Below are 23,945 nucleotides of genomic sequence, written 5' to 3'. Positions count from 1 at the left end.
AAAAACTTTTCAGCATGCTGCACAGCAGCCACACTTCTCTATAGCATATCTTAAAGACATTGGCAAAGTCAATAGCTCTGGCTAAACACTTATAAGGCCCCAAAGTGAGACCTATTGGCTATGCCAATGCTTGTTTTTCTCCTGCCGCTTTTCTTTATGGCTCTCATGGTTGCATGTGATTTCATAAAAAAACAATTTATTGGAATACCATTACTGGGAAACCATTTCATCTAAACTGTTTAATGGAAATGTTCAGAATGAATGGCATTTACCTTTTCATAGTCCCAAAAATAACCTTAATTACTAAACTCACAGTTATCCTCGAGTGTACAAACTGAGTAAACTGCGTTATCTAGTTGAAATGCAGTTTTACCAGAAGCTGTTTGCATTACTTTTTACGATGATATTGTCGAAGGAATATACATGTAGTTTCTTATTAGATCAGTATGGAATGAGCCCAATGAACAAAGACATGTTCATGACTAGCTGTAATTTCACACAGTTGAAGACCTAGTTGCTTTGGCCACAGACACTCCATGTGTGATCATTTGGCATATTTGTGTTCAGGGTCACACTGAGGTTAGCATGCTCTTGAAAAACACAAATTTAAGGGGGGCAACTCTCACTTTCAATGGAAAAGGAAAACTTCTAGTATTCCTTTTGTGTACTTCCACAAGTGAAATATTGTCAGAAAGCTACATACATTGAACAGATGGTGTCCATCACAATGCTATACCCTGGATACCTATCTTTCTTGAGGGTATGATTACTTTTATCTAATGTATGATCCATTATTTTGTATTTAATTATTTAGTAAGACATTTTGTTTTCTAAAGTTGACCTGGCCTTTTTACAACTAACAAATAATTTGTTTTCTTCCATTTATTCTTTCTAGACGTTGTACGGGATCATTATAAGGACTGGGAGAGTGGTATGGAGACATTTCCTTATGTTGGTGTTTACCATGTACGGGACACCCTCATTCCACATCGCAGCAGGTAAGACTAGCCAGTAGAATTAGGAGACAAAGGATTATTTGTATTTTTCCTTGTCAGTCAGTGATGAAAAGTCCATGGTCTAATCGCCAACTGACAGTTGTTGGGAATTGTGTGAGTGGCACTAATGGCTCAATGTGGCAAGTAATCTCGAAACTGCATTAATATTATGTTGTGAAATTAGTCGAGTGTACCAGTGTAGAAAAGATCTATGCATTGTTTTATATTTTATCTTTCTTAAACTCTTTTAAGGAAATTGCCTATCTATGGTCTTTTCTGCTTACAGTTATTTTCTACTCTTAAATCTAATTGGTTGATCTGTTGAAGAGAATGAAATATAGCAGGGAAGCATCATCTTTAGTGCAATTTCTCACAATAGCTGTAAAGCAGCCCAGCTTCTCCATCGTTCATGAGTGCAGTTTGATGTGGAAGCAGATAATTTTCACTCAGTAGCCTAAGAGAGAATCTTAATTGCTAACCTCACATATTTTCTTCTCGAATTTCGAGGACAGGTTGGGTTACTTACAACCTCATGATAGTTTGCTGTGCTATTCAGAAAGACCGAGTAGAATCTAATAGTTCATATATTACACGGAACTGGTAAAATAATTAACTAGCATACATGTTTTGTAGAGAGGCTTGAGTGTCATCTATGTTGTCAGAATCCAAACAGTTGTGCCTGGCAAAAGCACAAACTGAACTCGAGGTTGGTGATCCAAAAAATGTCCCTTATAAGGGTGTTCATCCTGGGGCACAGTAGTGGCTGCCTTTACTCTTGTGGAATTGCATTTAGGCCTTCCTGGTAGAGGCTTGTTTATCTTCTACTAGAAATAAAGTATATTTAACAAAATGGAAATGGATTGTTTAGAGGTTTGTAACACTTAAACGGGTAGGTCCATAATTGAAAAAAAAAGCATATTTTTCATCAGTTTAAGAAACAAAATTTATTACTATATAATGCAGGGAAAGAGTTGTTGAAACATAGTCCCTTTATCACTAGGCCACTATAACGGGCAGTAAGAATGCAATCCATAAAAAAATTTTTTTTTAAAGTTTGTTGTGAACTTGTAGTGATTGACTGACTACATAAGAAGAAGCAACAATATCTCAACTGGTATCATTAAGGGAGTCAGTTAAACACGTATGTACAATACATTACATGGAAAGAACAAGCATTATAAATGCAATAGGTCTCGCCTTTTATTAAGTTAAAGCCATTTGCTTTACTATACAATACCATTAGCAAAGCAAATGGCTTTAACTTAATCAAAGGCGAGACCTATTGCATTTTCAATGCTTGTTTTCTATTGCAGGGAAGGGTGGCGACGTGTGCCGCTTGAAATAAAACATGTGTACGACTGCCATTTGTCGGTCGGGTCGGTGCGGTACATATCCTCAGAGTGTGAAGCGGAGAGGATGGAGTTGGTCCGGCGCAGTTCTCTTGAGTAGTAGGGGTGTCTGTTAAACCCACTCTGGCACCTGTGCTGTTAGTGAACAGAGAGGCCAACGACTGAGTGAGCACGTGGTATGGACTCCATTCTTACCTTCCTCAGCATAAGGCGCTGAGACAGGGGTGAGTTAAAGAACGCCAGAATGCGAACTTCAAGGTACACTACAGAAGCACGAACATGTTCAGTCTAAAAATATCTAGCAATCAACTCGCGCGATTCAGTTAACCAAGTGTATATCCTACAGACACTGAAACCCCCAAAAGTATTATAGAAGAATTTAGAAAACAAATCCATTGTGTCTACGTGTAGTGCTAAACTAAAGTATCAACCATGAAAAAAGCGATGGACGGGTGGTCCCCACCATCACAGAGGGCGTCTGCCCATGGCCCCGTCACATTCACTCCCCACCAACACATCAACCTCCCAGAACGGAACAGGGACCTCACCCCTGCGCCCTGAGGCGTATGGACTGCCGACATTGATAGATCCTATTTTGAACTTGCAGCTTTCACTTTCGTAGGCTGGTAATTGAATTATGGGTGTGACACGTGCTAATTTTATAACTAAAAGTAAAATTTTAAAATTTGTTGTACTAACCTGGCTCTAACATAAACGTTCAACTATTGAGGCCCATGTGTGCGAGTCTGCATGGGATAATTTAGTATTTAGGAAACAACAACGGTACTGTTTTCGAATAGAAACGTCAAATCTAAGTGGACCCGAGTGCAGACCGACATCTTTATAAATTTTTATTTTCTATTTTTATTATATATTTATATTTTTTTGCAGTTTTATATAGCGCGAACTCGCCCCGAAAGCATTGGGGCACTTGAGATGGACACCAGTTACTTATACAAGAACACATTCATTTTTGGTAGGCAGGATGAGATTAAGTGATTTTCCCAGAATCACAGGATGTTGAGCCAACGCCAAGACTCGAACGTGGTTCCCCAGCTCCAAGGTCAGTAGCTCTGGCCATTACCCACATCCTCTCCCCAACCTCCAAGTGTCTATTCATACAGTAGGCACAACTTCTTATGTAGGCAGTAAATACTAAGATTTATGTAGTTTCCGAGCCTTTGTCGAGTAACAGTGGGGCACGGGGGTGATCCGCCGTCAGCCCTACCATCCTCTCGGCCTATCATATGATTCACTCCACCACAGGCCCATCAGTTTTCCACGCTCCTAACGTGTCAATGACTATGCCCCAGCCCTGCATTCCTTCAGAGATTCCGACCTGTCAATGTGTTCGAGGCATGTGGGCTGCTGAATTCATATCTGTGCATAGATCGCCGCCTAGTGTTGGGTCCGGATGATTGCACATTGTTGTCCTGGAAGAGTCTTCGAAGTATCACGAGATAGGTGGCTCCTCCCCTGGACTACAGTGCGCATGGGCATCCTCTCCATCCTCAGATTGTTTTTTTCCGCCATTGGGTTCGGATGTGCTTATCTTAGCTCAAGTTAGGAAAACTTTATTTAAGGCCGACAGCCTTTAGGTATCGACGGTATTGTTTGCGTTCGGTATCGATACTTTCTTAGACTTGTTACTCAAGCTTATTCACCTTCTCGGACCGAGTTTCGGTCCGACTAGCGATCGACGTTCGAAGATGGAATCGAGGACTCCCTTCAAGAGATGTCCTCTGTCACGCTAAATACCCACACATCGATGTCCATCCGGTGTGCAACAAATGTTTATCACCGGATCATGATGAGTCCCGGTGTATGGCCTGCGTCCGGTTCTGGTCAAAGAAGACCCTTTGGAATAGACGAGCGGCTAGATTGGAGGCCAAACAATCGGCGCCTACCCCGGTTAACATATTCGGCACCGAGGATGAAGACGTCGAGAGCGTCGAAGAGGTAGACTCGAGCCCTGCTTCGGAGCAGGAATCCCAATACGACGACGATGATGAGGAGATTCTCGAGTACGAAGACGTCGTCGACGAGGTAGGAGACGACGATGAGGCCCTTGGGGCCGAGGAAGATAGCTCAAGGAGATGAGCTAGGCCAACCCGTCGATGCGGAGGCCGTGACAGATAGTCTTGATAAGGCTCAGGTCGAGGGATCGCCTGCGGGCCTTACCCAAGATCGGTCGGATCCATCTACAGCCCCGCCTAAAGGCCCGGTTTCGAACATTTCAAAGGAGCCAGAATTATCAAAAAAGACTGGAGTCGATTCCGTGAAATCGAAACCAAAACCTGCACCGGTCAAATCGAAACCGAAAGTGCAACTGGTTCAGGTCGGATCGAAGGCATCGACACCTTCCAATCCGTCGACACAAAAGAAAGACCTCGGAGCCGAACAAACGAAGAAGGACTTCGGTACCGAGAAACCAAAAAAGGGCCTCTGCACCGAGACACAAAAGAAGGCCCTCGGTCCCGAGAAGACGCAGAGGCCTATGGCACCGAAGGTCGGAGCACCATCGACCAAGGGCAAGGCGGTCGATCCGAATACATCAACACCGAGGAGTGCTGAGACTGCCAGAATTCCGGATAGGCAGGGCGTCGATCCCAAACTTCGGACCGAAGAGTGGCAAGACACCAGAGACCGCGTCGAGGCCTGCTTCCAAAGAGCCTGCCGGATCAAAGCACCGTCGGCATTCACGTTACAACAGGTGTCGGAGTCCCTAAAGCACATCAGGGACCGGGTCACTCTCGAACCGAGAACGGGTCCCGAACCGAACAAGGCCGCCAAGCCCCACTCGGCGCCGGCACCGATCAAGTTTGGATTGCCACCACCGGGGGCACCTAAGATGTTCGAACTTCGAAAAACTATCGAACAACCAAGAACAGTGTCCACAGAAAGAACTGTTGTCGAAGACTCACGGGAACAGTTTATCGACGTCGACACTGGTAGACTGTTGTTCCGCAAGCGGAGAATTATAACGGAGAAGCCTTTGGACTCATACAAAATTCCACTCAAAAGGAAACTGGCTTCCGGTTCAACACCAGTGCTGGTAGAGCATTACCACACATATGATCAGGACCCACCATCCTTTTCTCCCACACACTCTGAGACGGATGCAGGAGAGGGCTATACTGAGGATACAACTTATCCTGTGGATACTGACCCTGATGACCAACGGCAAGACCAGGATCAGGCGTGGGGTGACCCTAATGACCCAGGAGACTCGCAAGATGCTCCTGACACTCGGCTTTATAATATAAAACCATCTCCCACTGAAGATACTGCTGCTTTTAACGCACTCATTGAAAGAGCGGCGGCCAATCACTGAGTGGAACTTCATTCTGACTCTGTAGAGGAGGATTTCTTGGTGGACACGTTCTCCACATCAGAAAGAACGGTCAAGACTCTACCAATGTTAAAGGGGGTTGTTAAACATGCTAAGGACATCTTTAAGGAGACAACCAGAGCACGGGTATTGAACCCGAGAATAGAGAAAAAATACAAACCTGCCCCAGGAGACCCCATGTACATTAAGGGTCAATTGCCGTTGGACTCCATGGTAGTTTCAAATGCTCGCAAGAGAGCTAACTCACAAACTACCGGGGATGCTCCGCCTCCGGACAAGGAGTCCAAAGTGTTAGAAACATCAGGGAAAAGAATAGCAGCACAAGCAGCAAACATCTGGCGCATTGCCAACACTCAGGCACTCCTGGCCAGATACGACAGGTCACACTACGATACCCTAGAAACACTGCTAGAACACCTACCAGATGAATACAAGGATGGAGCGGAGCTCCTCATCAGAGAGGGACAACTCATTACAAACGCATCCATCAAATGCGCACTGGATGCAGCTGACACTGCAGCGAGGGCAATCAACACTAGTGTGATGTTGCGGAGGCACGCATGGTTGAGAATATCCGGGTTCAAACCTGAAATTCAAAACATCTTAAATCAACCAGTCAACCCAGACTTTTTATTTGGCCCCGAGGTTGACACTACCCTAGAAAAGATTAAAAAGGACACTGAAGCTGCGAAATCTATGGGGGCTCTACAGTCGCAGCAGTTTCGGAGTGGCTCCTTTCGTCGCCCCGGGAATAAAGGAGCAGCTAGAGGTCAGGGGTCCCAGCAGCAGTACAATAAAGGAGGTACCCAGAGTACCTATAATAAAAACAATAGGGGTGGATATCGTGGATCCAGCACAAAAGGCACAGGACGAGGACACAACAACACCAGGTCCTCCGCCACTAACAAACAGTGATGTCTTGTCACTGCCCCCCGACCACATAACACCGGTCGGGGGCAGACTCCAACAGTTCCTGCCAGTCTGGAGATCCATCACCTCAGACAGGTGGGTCAGAGACATTGTCCACTCCGGTTATTGTCTGGAATTAACATCCAATCCACCCAACATACCGCCAAGACACCGTCCTATGTCCGCAGAGCACTTGGCATTATTGCAGCAGGAAGTACTAAGTATGCTGCAGAAAGGAGCCATAGAAATCGTGCCCGTAGACCAACAAGGGTCAGGAGTGTACTCTCTGTACTTCTTGATCCCAAAAAAGGACGGGTCTCTCCGGCCTATACTGGACCTGAGACGTCTCAACCTATACATTCTGTCAGAGCATTTTCATATGCTCACCCTCCAGCAGGTTCTACCGTTACTCCGTCAGGGAGACTTCCTAGCCACACTGGATTTAAAGGATGCGTATTTCCACATACCCATACACCCAACACAAGAAATATCTCAGGTTCACTCTTCAGGATCAGCATTATCAGTTCAAAGTACTCCCTTTCGGGGTAACGACGGCGCCCAGGGTCTTTACCAAATGCCTAGCGACAGTGGCTGCACACTTAAGAAGACAGCACATTCACGTCTTCCCTTACCTGGACGACTGGCTTGTTCAGGCAAAGTCAGCCCAGCAGTGTGCCAGCCACGTATCCCACACCATTCACCTTCTTCACAGTCTGGGATTCTCACTAAATTATCCAAAGTCACATCTTCAACCCGCCCACGTACGGCAGTACCTGGGCGCGACCATAGACACTCTGGCAGCCAAAGCTCAGCCAAACTTGATGAGGATCAACAGCATGCAACTGCTGATAAAAAAGTTCAAACCTCAACACTCCCTTCCAGCGCGAGTGTTCATGCTGTTGATAGGCATGATGGCCTCCAGCATCTTCATAGTCCCGCACGCGAGACTACATATGCGCCCGCTTCAGGAGTGCTTGGCACGTCAATGGAATCAGACTCAAGGACAGTTAAAAGACCTAGTGTTGGTGAGCGGTCGGGCATACAACTCTCTGCATTGGCGGAATCCACAAAACCTTTGCAAGGGCCGACCGTTCCAAGAGCCTGTTCCACAAATAATACTGACAGCGGACGCGTCTCTCCAGGGATGGGGAGCTTATGTACTCAATTACACAGTGCAGGGACTATGGACAACACACCAACAGAAGATGCACATCAACCTTCTGGACCTGATGGCAATCTTCCTGGCAATGAAGGCATTCAAAGTACACTTGTGCAACAAAGTCGTGTTGATCCGGACGGACAACATGACTGCCATGTACTACATACAGAAGCAGGGAGGTACACACTCTCTACAGTTGTCTCATCTGGCTCAGAGCATGTGGAAGTGGGCCATTCAGAGGAACATATTCCTCATGGCGGAACACCTCCCGGGCAAGGACAACCAGATGGCGGATCTGCTCAGCAGACACAGCCACCAAATGCACGAGTGGGAGCTACATCCATCAGTACTCCAACCGTACTTCCAGCAGTGGGGTCATCCACAGATAGACCTATTCGCCACAAGGGAAAACGCAAAATGCCAAAGCTTTGCCGCCAGGTTCCCGCATCCACAGTCGCAGGGCAATGCGATATGGATGAACTGGTCAGGCAGATTTGCGTACGCTTTTCCCCCAGCGCCATTAATACCGCTAGTGGCACGCAAACTAAGGCAACACTCAATGACACTCATCCTAGTTGCTCCAATGTGGGCACGCCAGCCATGGTACACCACGTTGCTAGAACTTTCCGTGGTGCCGCATCAAAGGCTGCGGCTCACACCCACTCTTTTAACACAGAACCATGGCGAAATTCAGCACCCAGATCCGCAACAGCTGAACCTGGCGATCTGGCTCCTGAAGTCTTAGAGTTTGGCTACCTGAACCTGCCTCCAGAATGTATGAATATCATCAAGGAGGCCAGGAGACCCACGACCAGAGCTTGCTATGCGGCTAAATGGAAAAGGTTTGTCATTTACTGTAAAAACAATGACATTAATCCGCTGGATGCATCCATTCAGAACATCATCTGTTACCTGTTACACTTATACCGATGCAATCTGGCATACAGCTCCATCCGTATACACCTAACCGCAATAGCAGCCTATCTTCAGAACAGGCAGCACCTCTCTTTATTCAGAGTGCCTGCCATCAAAGCCTTCTTAGAGGGACTCAAAAGAGTGATTCCTCCAACACACCCACCGGCACCTGTGTGGAACCTGAATGTGGTCCTCACCAGACTGATGGGTCCACCTTTTGAACCTCTACATTCATGTGAGATTCAATTCCTCACCTGGAAAGTAGCTTTCTTAGTGGCAATCACTTCGTTGAGAAGAGTTAGTGAACTCCAGGCACTAACAATTCAAGAGCCATTCATACAGGTTCACGCGAACAGGGTTGTACTGCGTACCAACCCCACATTCATGCCTAAAGTGATATCGCAGTTCCACATGAATCAGACTATTGAACTGCCTGTTTTCTTTCCAAATCCAGAAAATGTCGCAGAGAGAATGCTCCATACACTAGATGTAAAGAGGGCCCTCATGTACTATATAGACAGGACGAAGGATTTTAGGAAAACAAAACAACTGTTAGTTGCCTTTTCTCCACAACACAAGGGCAGCGCCATTTCCAAAGCAGGGATAGCCCGATGGATCGTTAAATGTATTCAAATTTGCTATGAAAAAGCTAAACGCACATTAACGATTCCTCCCAGAGCCCACTCAACACGAAAGTTAGGGGCGTCCATGGCTTTCCTGGGGAACATTCCTTTAGAGGAAATATGTAGAGCAGCCACATGGTCCACTATACATACATTTACTAAACACTACTGTGTAGATGTGCATTCAAAACAGCAGGCAGCTGTAGGACAGGCTGTTCTCAAACCCCTTTTTCAGACTGCTGCAGCTGGCACGGGCAGCCGCCGCTAATGGAGGGACTGCTATATAATCTATGCACAGATATGAATTCAGCAGCCCACATGCCTCGAACCGAATATGCTACTTACCAGTTTGCATCTTTTCTTGGCATGTAGGGCTGCTGACATTCATATCGCCCACCCTCCTCCCCGGCGCCTGTAGCGGCTGCAGCACTCAGAATTACTGTATAGCATGGTCATTACTTACTGTATCTACTCCATCACTGCCACAATGGCGAAAAACAATCTGAGGATGGAGAGGATGCCCATGCGCACTGTAGTCCAGGGGAGGAGCCACCTATCTCGTGATACTTCGAAGACTCTTCCAGGACAACAATGTGCAATCATCCGTACCCAACACTAGGCGGCGATCTATGCACAGATATGAATGTCAGCAGCCCTACATGCCAAGAACAGATGCATACTGGTAAGTAGCATATTCGATCTTGCACACGCCACACAAGCTTCCAGGGCCCCGGCATGCCTCAGAGGACTTTCAGAAACACCTGCTTTTCTCTTCAATATCTGTTCACCCAGCGGCATATACATTTATCAATAGTGCAGCAGGTGCAGTAATGCCAGGGCCCAGGGGAGTTAGGCGCCCACCGAATCCCAATTATTGCTATTTTATGAGTCCTCCGAGGACTTTCCTTGTGTACATTACGGTGGCCCGATAGCACCCTTGATACACCCTAGCGCCATCGCCTTCAGAGCACCTCTGATGTCACAGTCTCTTCCCCCAAACTAGCTTACTGACTCCAACCCAGCCCCATTGTACTCTACACACCATCGTGAAAGCTGTAATAAGTGGAGCCAGGACATTGTGCTGGTCTTGACTTCTCCAGTCCTGACCTCAAGGAAGCCTGGGGCATCTGGTGCCCTCTTCACTCACTCCATGCTGCCCATCAACAAGTCAGTGACAGCCCTCAACCCCGCTGTGTCTACCTCTCACGCGCGCCTTCATCACAAGCTGACCTCCTGACCCATACCCCTGTCCCCACTCACCCTCCCTCCCGGCACTACCACGCTCACCCAGTTTCCTCACTTACCCTCGGCTTCCGATGAGCCGTAGTGCCTCGAGGTTGCCGTGGTAGGTGAGCGTCATGCCGTCCTCGTCTGGGCAGTTGAGGTTCTTGCGTGTGGCCTCCTTGAGCAGGTCCAGGTACCCGTCCCGGGCCGCCCGGTGGTACTGGTCATTCATGGTGAGGGCTGCCAGGCTCAAGGAGAGAGGGCAGTGCCCGTCAGAGGGGCACCCGGGGCTGGAGTGAGCTTGTCAGGGTGCAGAGCTGTTCCTCAGCTCGAAACCATGTCATGCAGCCCGGCGGAGGCTGTTACCAGGAGAGCCAGCAGCCTCCTCCGGGACACCTGAGCTCTCTGGCGGGGGAGGGGAGTTGACAACGCGACTCCCCGGATCCTAGCACCTTCGGGCACAGGACAGCGGATGCAGTACTGCAGTCTAGGAATCTTCTCAAACAGCCCCTCCCATAGACCACAGCATAACCGTGGTACTTTATATCAGGCTGAGGATGAGACTGAAACGCTGAGCAGTAGCAGTACGGCGTCCAGGCTGAGTCGAGTAATCGCAACAGCCCCACACCCAACAACCGGCGATGTAACTCAGCGAACCATTTCCAGTAAAGGTGCCAGCCCCGCAGCAAATCACCTCCAGTTTTATAGGTGGCACCCAACAAAAAGTAGCTGAACGTCTACAAAAACAACTGTAACTAGTTGGCCAGAATTGAGAGAAAAACAACGAACCACCACAACACCATGGCCAGCACCTAGACAATCGCATTTGCTTTGTTTTTATGTGTTTCGATACATTACACAAAAGGGGAGGGACAGAAGATGTGCACGCGGCGGCGAAAAAAAACAGGCCTCACCTGCTAAAAGTTTCTTATCTTTATGGGGCCATGTGTTTGACCCCATAAAAGATAAGAAACCTTTTACCACAAACGTAAGGAAAGCGAGCCAGTCCAACTGCGACGGCTCTAAAAGAGAAAAGTGTTCGTCACTGGAAGCTCTTTTCCAATGGCTGGCCACCGTTTAGCATAAACGGTAACGCCAGCCAATGGAAAAGAGGGGTGGGGCTTAAATCCCTTTATAGAAGTTACTCTAAATCATTAAATCTCGCCAGCGAGACTGCACATGTCTTCGCAGCCTACGCCAGGCGAGACCTAAAAAGGGAGACTCTGGATAGATTTTGGAAATGTGCACTTGGCATCATATAATTAAAGTCACGATTAAGAAGGTACAGTTGTAACAGCACTGTAGGCATAGAATGCATAGGCAACCCGAATTTGACTTGGTGCTCAATTGTGCTCGTGACACACAGAAGTGGCGATGCAAGTGACAGTGTGAAATCAGCGAAAAGACGCGAGGTGAAAAAATGGTAAAATATGTACAGTGAATTTGGTGGTTCAAGACAACAATTTACAATGTTTAAGCAGGTAATGACAGCAATTTAATTGAACCACGAAAGGTGTTGCGCTGAGGAGTCGACGTTTCGATCCTACTAAATCAGGATCATCTTCAGGACCGGGTTGCGGGATAGGCGGTGCTGTACAATGAGGGAATTTAGTAGGATTGAATCGTCGTCAACTCCTCAGCGCAACTGACGGTTGCCAATTTAGGGCAGCCCCCACCCCTATATACATAAAACAAAATCCCTGGTGCCTAGTGTGTTTTCTGGCCCCCCTCTACCCCCATGGAGGAGTAGATTGGGAGCTGTTGCCCCCACCTGTCTTCCAGGGGAGGCAGAAAGGTTGTGGCAATTTTTTTTGAGGTGGTGGGCATTGGAATTCCTTTTTGGGCAGCCTCCACCCCTACATATTAAAAAATAAATAAAAAAAATCTCTGGTGCCTAGTCTGCCCCCCCTTTTCAATGATACCTCTCCTGTCTCCTGTTCAGTTTTGGTTTCAGAGAAATTACGTCATTACCCTGGAACTAGCAGAACAGCCTCAGGAGTTGGGGAAGCCCTTCCCCAGCTCCTGAGGCTGTTCAGGGCTCAGAGAAATCCCTCTGGTGCGTGCACCAAAGCGATTTCTAATGCCATGTGTGCAGACGGTGCAGCCATCCGAAGCTCATGCGCACTGGTGAGTCGGACGGTTCCCGGCCGTCTGATGCACTGAAGGGGTTAATGAGAGGTCATAAGAGGCCAGGAACATGATTGCAAAAAGGAAACTACAGATATCATCCACTGAATCTCATTTAGTCCATCTAGGAATTAAACCCACCTCATTGTGTATGGCAGGGACAATTGACAACCATGCTGCCACCTGACCTGACTTTTGTTTCTGCTGGGTGCAAAAAAAACCTTTCAAGTAGGCTCAAAGGAAGGACTCAAACACCAAAAATAACGGGGTGCAGTGGCCCGACAATAATGGGAGACATCTTAATAGTGTATGATTCAAGCGAAAATCAACAATAAAATTAATCAGATGGTGCCATCGAATACAACGCTTCTGGAAAATTGGTCCAAACAATCGATAATGAAAGAACTAATGAAGATGAAAAACATAATTAAGGGATAACCCATTAATATGAAAATAAAAAAGACTTCCAGAATAACCAATGGTAAAAGAGGAGAACTGGATAAAAACGAACTGTCAATTCGACCAAACCATTCAGAAATACACATTTTACCACCTGCATGTTCATATTTGACATTTAGGAGGCAGAATGAGATCCCAATTATATACAGTCAGACGTGACATACACAATAACTAAGAAAACTAAAAAAGTCGTAGAGATGATTCTGGACTTATTTGGAAGAAGGCTTTTCCTTCATGTTCAATCCTGTAGGTAGACTATAACCATTTCCTTGTACTCGAGAGAGCCTATTCACAGAGGGTATGCATCACAGGGAGGTCCAGTCTTCCAGTTGGTTCAGTTCTGTGTGCAGACTGTCCGTACGAAGAATGCATTTCTGTTACTCTTTGTTCAGAGTGGAAGAAATTCTCCCGCCCCTCTTTGGTATATCCTGATGCGCTTTTCTGTGTAGTTTGCCCAATAAATACTAAATCTTATGTGCAAGTGATGGCATAACTCGCATTGCTAGTATTACAGTTGGAGACTTGTTAAAGAGTAATCTTCCTATTCTTGTAAATGAATTACTTAGATTCAATATTAAAGGCACATACACTACAATGGCCATGCTTAAAATGACTCAACAATAACGGTAGGCCCCACAGGTCATTGAGCATGAGATTGGTCTTAGAATGCAAAAGGAATGCTCTCAACAAATGGTCCTTAGTACACTTGTTCTTGCCAAGGACAAAAATAGGTCTCTCAGGTGTAAGGCCACCTACTTTTAAGACATTCCCATGTTTCAGAATTCAGTTCTTCAGTTGGTTTGATACAGGTGAAAATACAGTCACACATATCAGTGTGCCAGAGTCTTTTTTTAGGTCAAGCCCTGCAAGACCTGTTGTAATCTCTTTTGTGGGCTTTTGGCACACCCACCAATTGCCATTGATTATCGTCTGTGGCATTCAGAAATACTAGCCTGTTATTGGTGTTTGTCTGTGTTGGTCCCTCCTTTCTTTGTGTGCTCCCACCCTATGGCGATTTCACTAATGGTTTATTTTGGTCGGCTGCAATGCTCCTTCACAGTGCGCGAAGGCCCCTTCCCCGTCTGGGTGTCGCAGCTTACTTATGATCTGTCCCACTCTGCTTGGGGTTGCACATCGGCCCTACAGCTGCACTCTGCTCAGTAAGTTTGTAGGGACAGACCTCCACTTCAACGAAGAGCTGTGCTCTTCAACCCTCTGATCAGACTCCATTTTCTTCCTTCTCTTGGTATAGCCGCTCCTCTGGTCTAGCGCTAACAAAGGTATTTGAGGCTTTACATGAGCATCAGTTATGTTACACAAGGACACATTAACTTTTTTGGAGGCACGGGGACATTAAGTGATTCTCCCAGAATCACAGAATGTGGAGCCGACGCTGAGAATCGAACCGGGTCCCCAGCTCCAGAGTCGACAGCTCTGGCCGTTACGCCACATCTTCTCGCATTTAGGTTGGGGTGGGAAAGGGAGATTTATCTATGTATTTAAAAAGGTTTTACAGACTACTTAATATATTATTGTTTATTATTTTGGAAGTGTCTGCTCGTAAAACGTGTTTTATAGGCAGATCGGAGAGAGAAGAGTTCTGCATCGCCCTCTTGTTTAATTGAGCAGTTTGGTAAAATTGCCTGGGAAACAGTCTGACCTCTGGGCAACCTTTGTTATCCAAATAGTATATCATTACATCACCATTTAGTAGCTAATCAAAGTCTGATCTACAACATACGTCTATTTAAGTTGTATCACCTGCTTGTAATATACTATAGGTACTGATATATATCAAAGCTAATTTGTGATTCTTGATGCAAAGATTGATACAGATTCCAAGCACAAACAAACTGCACATAATTAAAGAAATGCGCGAAGTGTGTAACCTTCAGTCACCACAGTCACAAGTATTTCCAGGTATCACCAAACAAACATTGCAAAGCAGCCGTTCTCTGCAGGCTTCAACGGGTGTACCATTGTTGTCGGAAATAGAGATTCTAACATCTACCACCCAAGCTATCACATTGATGCCTTTTATGTGATAGTTACAGCAACATTTCAGAAATAAAGGGATCTATCCAATTTTAAGCCAATTTTTCTTTAAACAATTGGTCAAATTATGTAGGGGAAAAGATTCCCATGAAGAGATGGCAGATTTACTTCCGACCGGTAAGCTACTTAAATCAAGCAGTAAGTCACTGCCTCCTGACAATGTTTGTTGAGGTTACAGCACTTTAGTTGGCCCCTCACTGGGCTGTGTGTGGGGGACTACCTCCGCTTTGCAGGGGGCTTGACACAAGTCTCACAGTACACCAGGGTGATTGTTTTCCTTAATGTGACACTTAGCAGCCGCATCCTTGTTCTGTCTACAATGAAGACTGATTTGTTAGGCAGCACTCTCAGAAACCCTGGCTTCAATCCCCCTACGTTACGAAAGAGTTGAAAGGTATCGCAGATCACACGCTTTGCCAGTTTAGCACAAAGCAGAAAAAACTTATAGTGCAATTAGCTGACCCTGAGGTACCAATTTATCATTGGACAGAAAGCTTTCTTAATGTTGCCACAGGTTGATTGATGTTAAATATCAATGCTCGGCTTAATAGGGCTTTGCCATGGTGCTGAACTACTCCTACAAATAACATCTGAGAAATGTTCGGCCTCTATCATAATATTTCCTTTAAGAAGCCACCAGCAGTATAGACACCCTCTTCAAATTGATGACCTTAAAAGCTACTTTTCGACACTGTAGTTGTCCTAGTTTGCTACCTCAGCTCGGGCCTCCTGTGGGTGAAGCTCAACCCCCCACACTCCTGCTTGCCTCATGCATTCGGGCAGCACTGCTGTTCATGGCTTCCTTGTCACAGTGCTGTGAGGGGCGGCCTGGTCCATTTATTAACAGTAGCACATGCCCCTGGTACATAACCAGGGGCAGCAAGGTAAATGCTAAAATGAGGTGGGGACATAGACCCTGGGCAGGGCAAATTAAATCCCAGTAGCAGTAGCCTTGCCACCGGCCTTCTCTAATTTGCTAATTTTCCTTGCAATCTCCTTATGAAAATAGAAAGGTTTATTGACATGCTCAGTGAGGCAGTTCAAACAGGGGCCAGCAGGTGTCGCAATCTTAGTGACAGCATCCAGTTCCCGGTGCCTTCCTTCCTCCTTCTGGGACATGCCCCTGTACTGCAGCATCCTGTGGCAAAGGAGTAATCACTGAGGGAGGCGCAGATAACCGCTCTGCTCTTCATGAGCTGCCAGGAGCACACTGCCACAGGAGAACAAGTAAGCAAGTCTAATTTTATTTTTTATTTTTGCATATATTCACCATACCGCCCCCTGCCTCTTGTTAGGAAATGAATAATCACTTTTTGTGGAGAAATTAAATGGCAAAATTGTATTTACCTTTGGTGAAGTTCATCAGTTTCTCCATGTTATTTTTGTTGTTGTTGTGCATAGCGGACTTCTGCCTCTGGGGTGGCATCACATTTTTTCTTCACGTTGTGTCATTCTCATTGTGTATGTAAAGCAAAAAATGCTAATGGTACTAAAGGATTAAAAAGGGGGGGTGTTAAAGGAGCACTGCTTGCTATGTTACTCAGTTTTTGCATAACGCACTTCTGTTACTGATATGGCTTTGTAGCCCTAGTAACTGCTGCCTCGTTTTTATACTCCTACTGGTAGGATAGTGCTTAAATAACTCATGATCCTTTTGAAAGCACCAGGTGGAAGACCAAGGTCATTAAGGGGCCTATTAACATGGCGGGCGGATTGCCACCGCTCGACCGGCGGTGGCGATCCGCCTGCCAAAACACCCCGCCGGACGGCCATTTACCCCCCGCCACATTAGCATGGCGGGGGGTACCGCGGTGGACGGAAAGACCGTCCAGCGCTTTTCTGCCGGTAGGCAATCGTCACGATTGCCGGCCGGGCAGAAAAGGCCCATAATATGCACGCGCGGTGCCTGTCACGTTGTGCATGCATTTTCAACATTGTGGCGGGTGCTGCTTACAGCACCGACCGCTACAATGTTGAATATGCGGGATGCGACCGCCAGGGTGGCGGTCGCATCCTAATTAACAGTGCGGTACCGCCGCACCACCGGCGGCCGGTCACAGCCCCGCTAGGGTGGCGGGCGGACTGAAGTCCTAATGGGGGCCTATGTGTTATGATATTTGTCTGTTCCATACTTCAGTGAAATGGACTGAGAGCGACCCCTCGTACAATGAAGGGAAAGGGGTACCAATCACAAGTATCAACAAGGCAATCCCAATGTAACCACTCAATGGTACAATCCTATTATAAAGTATCACACATGTATAACTAAGGTTTCAGAACAATATCACATTTATTAAAAAAAGGATTTACAATAAAAGCTCCTAAATCAATCAATACAGTACATATTTAAAAACAATCACTTCATTTCTTCATTCATGTTATACATTTGAAAATAAAAATTACACAACACAAACTGTTATGAGCCCGCATAACAGAAAACAGACACAGACAATGGACTTTGTCATTTATGGCACATCCTAAATGACCGTAATTTTTACACCGTGATTTGGGATATATGCGACCCACTACTATCTCCAATTCTCTACGGCGGTCCCTTGGATTGTGTATATCTTTGGCGTCGACGCGTTTCGATGGTTTTGACTTTATAGGACCATCTTTGTCAAGACAAATTATAGGCTTGAGTTGCTTCCGGCTCAATTTCGAACCTAGAAAGACATAAGTACTATTAATAACCTAAATAGAGGTTCTACTAGAGAGATATCAATTCATCTAACTATGTTGGCCTCTATTTAACATGATTGTCTTATACTTTACGATTACCCAATATGTTATCAAATTTGTTTGGTCAGCCTTTATATGCTCAGCCTAATCGCAGTCAATAGTGGTTTATGTGACTACATTTTCCTACTGCTTTGATATGGGGCATTTCGGTTGTAGATGGCTCCTAATCACAGTCAATAGTGGTTTATGTGACTACATTCTCCTACTGCTTTGATATGGGGCATTTCGGTTGTAGATGGCTCCTAATCACAGTCAATATTGGTTTATGTGACTACATTTTCCTACTGCTTTGATATGGGGCATTTCGGTTGTAGATGGCTTTAAATATAGAAACTCTACCTCCACGTATTAGCCAAAATGCTGCCCCCCGTATTGTATGCTGCTCACATTATCGCTTCCTCACCTTTATCGATTCTGCCCTCTGCTTAGAGCTTGCTTCCTGAGATGATTGTAAGAGGAAGGATTACGTGCTGGCACCGTGTGTTTATTTCAATTGGCCAAGGTACACAGACATGAGTTGCTGTGGAGTAACATAACGGCATAGGTTATTGTTGAAGTAGCCTCAATTTGTCTTATCGGGCTACAATGACAGTGCGCTTACCGGTATGTGTCGATGCGCTAACGTAGCATAACGTGGCGTATTTCTTAGTAGATAAAATCGTCAGAGACGGGGGTCCGTTTAGCATACCCTTGTATAGCGTCTCCTATCGAATCCCTAAAAAAATACAAAGGAACCATTTACTACCGCGCAACCAAGCTATTCTCACTGGAAAGTGCCTGTAATGCGATTGCATCGAGGCCGCGCTGCCTGACTGAGTCTCTATGTTAATAAGGTTGCCGAGTCTTACCTTACGGCTTCTAAATTATTCCGCCGGTATGGAGTCTCCTTGCTCCGTCTGTTCTAAGATTATCTAATCTGTTCGCCTATTTGTTGGAAAGACTCGGCTTTCATGATTGGCTCAAAGAATCACGTGTCGCCGCTCACGTGTGAGTTCTTATCGAAAGTCAAATTACGTATCTTCTAGTTGGATATATCTCTACTCTAAGTGGAGTGTTTTTTTTAACCCCTTCGGTGCTCATGACGGAACGGTTCCGTCATGAGCGTCGGTTGAGCTGTGCTCATGACGGAACCGTTCCGTCATGAGCCCGCCCGCGCAAGAAACGGTCAGCACCGCGGCGGAATTTGCGCCGCATGGAAGGGGTTAAATCAGATGTTTACAATCGATCCCAGCTTTGCATATTAGGGAAGCGTATGATTTGCGTGTAATATTATAAACTATGTGCACTCGCACGCGTATGTTAGATGAGTTTGACGTTGTTACTATTTTTGGAAACATTCCAAATAGAACCCCATATTTCTCGTCATCGTTTCAATCCTAGTACAATATAACTTTATTGTTCCTATCTGTGAACTCCAAACAGTCATTGAAATTCTTAATACAATTGCATCGCATTTAGGAAAAAATTACATCAATGCAAGAAAATATTGCACGACCTCATTGGTAACATATAATCTGAAAAGCATTATTGAATTGGCCGTCATCGGAATAAACATATAACATCATAAAGTGCATCGACCTAGTATGAACATACGGACATGACTTTTCCAATTGCCCTCAAATCACCCCGATGTTAAATACATCAAATGTATAGGTAAACAACCTTTTACAACCAACTGAGTCTAAAAACAATACAATCTTAGTGTTACTTCAGACAAAAACCTCCCCCGGTTTTATACATTTCATCACGGTATCTATGTGGAAATAATACTCATCCAATCTTCTTTTGTGTTAAGTCCCCTGTCAACTGTATTTAAATACCAAATGTGCCACTGCTCTCTCTTTTTCCTGGTAGTATCAGGGTCACCCCCTCTTCTATTGACAAATATTCTCTCCAAAATAAACCATTGAAATTGATCACAAGTATGGTTCATTAGATTAAAGTGTTCTGTCAGCGGGGCGTTTGCTTTTTTGGTTCGGATTGCAGATTTATGCTCTAAAATCCGGATACGTAGCTCCCTACTTGTTTCACCTACATAACCGAGACCACAGGGGCAAATCAGCAAATACACTACGTTCTTACTACGGCAGTTGTTCAAGCCTTTGGCCCAGATTTTTTGGTTATTGTATGTCACATTTTTAGCTTCCAGACATAAGGGACAAATGGAACATGTTCCACATCTGTAATTACCCTTGGCTTTATCTCCTGTGAGTGTATTTTGTGTCTCATGTTTACCTTCATAGGTTCTGACCAAAGCATTATGTATAGTTTTGTTACGTCGGAACGCAAACAAAGGCTTCTCTAACGTCACATCCGACCCATGGTTCAAAATCTTCCAATTTTTGTTCACTATATTCTTTATCCGATTGCTCAGATTTGAAAATTGGGACACAAAAACTATACGGTCAGTTGGTTTGTTCTTAGTTCTAACTTTATTGACCTCGAGCAGATTATCTCGATTATAAAATCTCGCTCTTTTGAATGAATGTTTAATGAGTTTGCCCGGATAGCCTCTGGCCTTAAGTTTTTTCTTAAGGATTTCAGAATGGTGATAGAAGTCAGAAAGGGTGGTACAGTTGCGTCTTAATCTTAAAAATTCCCCGAAGGGGATATTGTCCTTCTGAGAACGTGGATGATTACTCCCATAGTGCAGGAGAGTGTTTTTGTCTGTAGGTTTAGAGAATAATTCTACCTGAAGGACATCATTGGAGTTCTTAATTTTGATGTCCAGGAACTCTACTTCAGACACGCTGTAATGAGCAGTGAATTTTAGGTTTGGATCCCCTAAATTAATCCATTCCAAAAATGTTTCTAGTTCCTGACTGACACCGTTCCAAATAAAGATGATATCATCAATGTAACGGTGCCAGCAGGTAACATTTTCAAAATAGGGGGCCATCTCATTATAAACATGTCTGGATTCGAAGTCACCCACATACAGGCATGCCAGACTAGGAGCACAGGTGGCCCCCATGCTGGTACCTTTCACTTGGATGTATGCTTCGTTTTTGAATAGAAAGATATTGTTTTTGAGTACCATTTCTATACAGGACATGATGAACCTCTTACTAGCCCCATTCAAATCCTCATCGTCCAGTATGTTGGAGATGACTTCAATCGTATCATTTTGAGGAATATTAGTATAAAGGGCTTCTATGTCCATGGTAACTAAAATTTGGGTAGCCCTATTAAAACTAAGACCCTCAAAAATGGAAATTGCATGTGCTGTGTCTTTTAAATAGGATCTCTGTTTTTGCACAATGGGTTTTAAAAAGTGGTCAGCATATCTACTGAGGGGTTCCAACATAGATCCCACACTGCTCACAATGGGTCTCATGGGTGGATCTTTGCAGTTTTTATGGATCTTCGGGAGACCGTAGATAGCTGGTATCATCGGATGGGTGTTAAGTAAAAATCTATATTCGTTTTCACATAACCATCCTTGTTCTCTGCCTAAGTTCAGTAAGGAAGACACTTCCCTTTTGAGGACATCAATGGATGTAAAACGGATAGGTTGGTAGTGTTCTTTGACATTGAGGAGATCCCTCATTCTTTTTTCATAGTCACACGTATCAAAAATGACAACCCCCCCCGCCTTTATCAGCCGGTTTGATTGTTATATGGTTGCATTGTTGTAGGGATTTCAAAGCTATCTTTTGGTTAGAGGTAAGATTATTATCGTGATATTTATAGGCTGCCTGCCTCATGCTTTTTATTTCCATTTCCACAATCTTCTCAAAAATTTCTACGTTCTTGTCTATTTGGCCTAAATTCGGAGTAAAAGTAGATTTTGGTATGATAACATATTGGGTAATCGTAAAGTATAAGACAATCATGTTAAATAGAGGCCAACATAGTTAGATGAATTGATATCTCTCTAGTAGAACCTCTATTTAGTTTATTAATAGTACTTATGTCTTTCTAGGTTCGAAATTGAGCCGGAAGCAACTCAAGCCTATAATTTGTCTTGACAAAGATGGTCCTATAAAGTCAAAACCATCGAAACGCGTCGACGCCAAAGATATACACAATCCAAGGGACCGCCGTAGAGAATTGGAGATAGTAGTGGGTCGCATATATCCCAAATCACGGTGTAAAAATTACGGTCATTTAGGATGTGCCATAAATGACAAAGTCCATTGTCTGTGTCTGTTTTCTGTTATGCGGGCTCATAACAGTTTGTGTTGTGTAATTTTTATTTTCAAATGTATAACATGAATGAAGAAATGAAGTGATTGTTTTTAAATATGTACTGTATTGATTGATTTAGGAGCTTTTATTGTAAATCCTTTTTTTAATAAATGTGATATTGTTCTGGAACCTTAGTTATACATGTGTGATACTTTATAATAGGATTGTACCATTGAGTGGTTACATTGGGATTGCCTTGTTGATACTTGTTCCATACTTCAGCCATTGCTCTAGCTTCATAGTACCCTTAAAATCTGCCATCTGTTAATTTTCCCCTAATATCCATCTCCTACTCAAATTATAATTCACAAAACTATTTCCCAACCTCTGCCCTCCCTTTGTTTATATCTCCCCCCTCAGCCAAAAAAAAAACCTATAACAACTATTGGAACAGGCAGGAAAAAGTTGCTGACATTCCTCCCCCCAAAACTCACAAAACATTTTTTTTATAAATTAATTCATTTTTTTAATATGGTCATTCAATTATACTTAATCTCATCTTAATTATAGATAAGGTGTAGGAGAGTAGGATCTGCACCTTATGTTGCCCCCACTTTTCTTCTGATGTTAACACTGGTTTCTGGCTATAGTCTGGCTGTGACCCTGCTAATCAGGGCCCCAGCCTCTCTGTTCTCTCTAAACAACTTGGAGTGAATATTAGATGCACTAGTGATTGGATACTGTGGTACCTTATAAGCCCCTAGTATATGGTACCTTAGGTACCAAGGGCATAGGTACTTCACAGGCCTACCAGGGGCTGAAGCATGTATTATGCCACCCCTGGGAAGCAGACTAAATCTGACACCACAGGCCTGCTGCTGCAGCCAGTTAGCACTCCTCACTGAGATATAAGTTCCCTATATCTCTCCTTACACACACATATAAACCTATCAGTCACCCCTAAGGCAGACCCTAACAATCCTGAGGGCAGGGTGCTTGGTTTCCATGTGAGTGGGTGCCTCTGCCTGAGCAGGGCCCATCTGCAGCTCTCAGTGCCCATTCTCTGTGGCTGATTGTGGATGCGGTTAAACCATATACTCTTAAGTGCATTCTAACCTAGCGGTAAATGATAACTTTGGAATGGCTGCATCAAAACATGTCGTGTGTGTGGTGTCAAACACTTTTGAATCATATCCCCACACCAGTAACTGGTGTGGGAGTATGAGCCCCCCCTTCTAGAGGGATAGACATGTACCCACTATGGAAACACGGTAGAATCCTGAAAGAGCCCTGGCATCACAAAATGGATGCCACCAGCACAGACACTGGGCTGCCCTCCTGCTGCTGACCGAAACTCGCAGTGGAGCATCCTGTCACAGGGAGGTGTCACCACCTCCCAGACAGGATTTAGTGTATTGGAGCTGGGTGGGTGCACTCTTAGAGTGCTTTGAAGTCCTGCAGTGGGGGAGCAGTAGGCTCCTCTGTGCATATGCCAGCTCAAACCGGTTCAGGGGCTACCAGCCCCTGCTCTGGCACGAAACTGGACAAAGGGAAGTGGGTGTAGCCACCCACTCCCCTGACCCTCCCATAGGTGGGGTCATAGAGCTAGTCCCTCCCTTCCTTCTAGTATAAGTTAGGGAGCCCTTGCCATTAAAAACTAGATATCCCTGGACGACGCTCTGAAGAAGAATCCTGGACCTTCGACGTTCCACTACCTCCGGAAGACTGAAGAATCTCCCTTGGAGTCAAGGAGTGACTTCCCTGCTTGGCAGGCACCAAACGTTTGAATCAATGGTCGCAAACGTTCCTGCCGGAGTCTGAAGTCCCTGCAGCCCCGGAAGTGGATTTCCTGACTTCTCCAAGGCCATCATGAGTCCCCAGTGACGCTGAGGCACGTGGACCCCA

The 23,945-nt window shown here is 45.1% G+C and overlaps 1 protein-coding gene across 2 annotated transcripts in view; it reads left to right on the top strand.

The window, feature by feature from the left end:
• The window catches only part of LEMD2 (LEM domain nuclear envelope protein 2), a 406,431-nt gene that overhangs the window by 303,198 nt on the left and 79,288 nt on the right, over positions 1-23,945 (top strand). Inside the window, exons 8-9 of one of the 2 annotated variants that reach the window (XM_085651170.1) lie at positions 896-998; positions 21,835-22,229. In XM_085651170.1, coding sequence (XP_085507296.1) covers positions 896-998; positions 21,835-21,880 — 149 coding nt within the window. In that variant the 3' untranslated portion in view covers positions 21,881-22,229. Of the gene's footprint in view, positions 1-895; positions 999-21,834; positions 22,230-23,945 lie in introns of those variants that run through there. The other variant, XM_085651168.1, reaches the window with a different exon arrangement.

The sequence above is a fragment of the Triturus cristatus genome, chromosome 1_1 (genome assembly GCF_964204655.1).
Source record: "Triturus cristatus chromosome 1_1, aTriCri1.1, whole genome shotgun sequence".
Lineage (NCBI taxonomy): Eukaryota > Metazoa > Chordata > Amphibia > Caudata > Salamandridae > Triturus > Triturus cristatus.
Note: the sequence above shows the minus strand (reverse complement) of the source record. Positions and strands in the feature narration are given on the sequence as shown.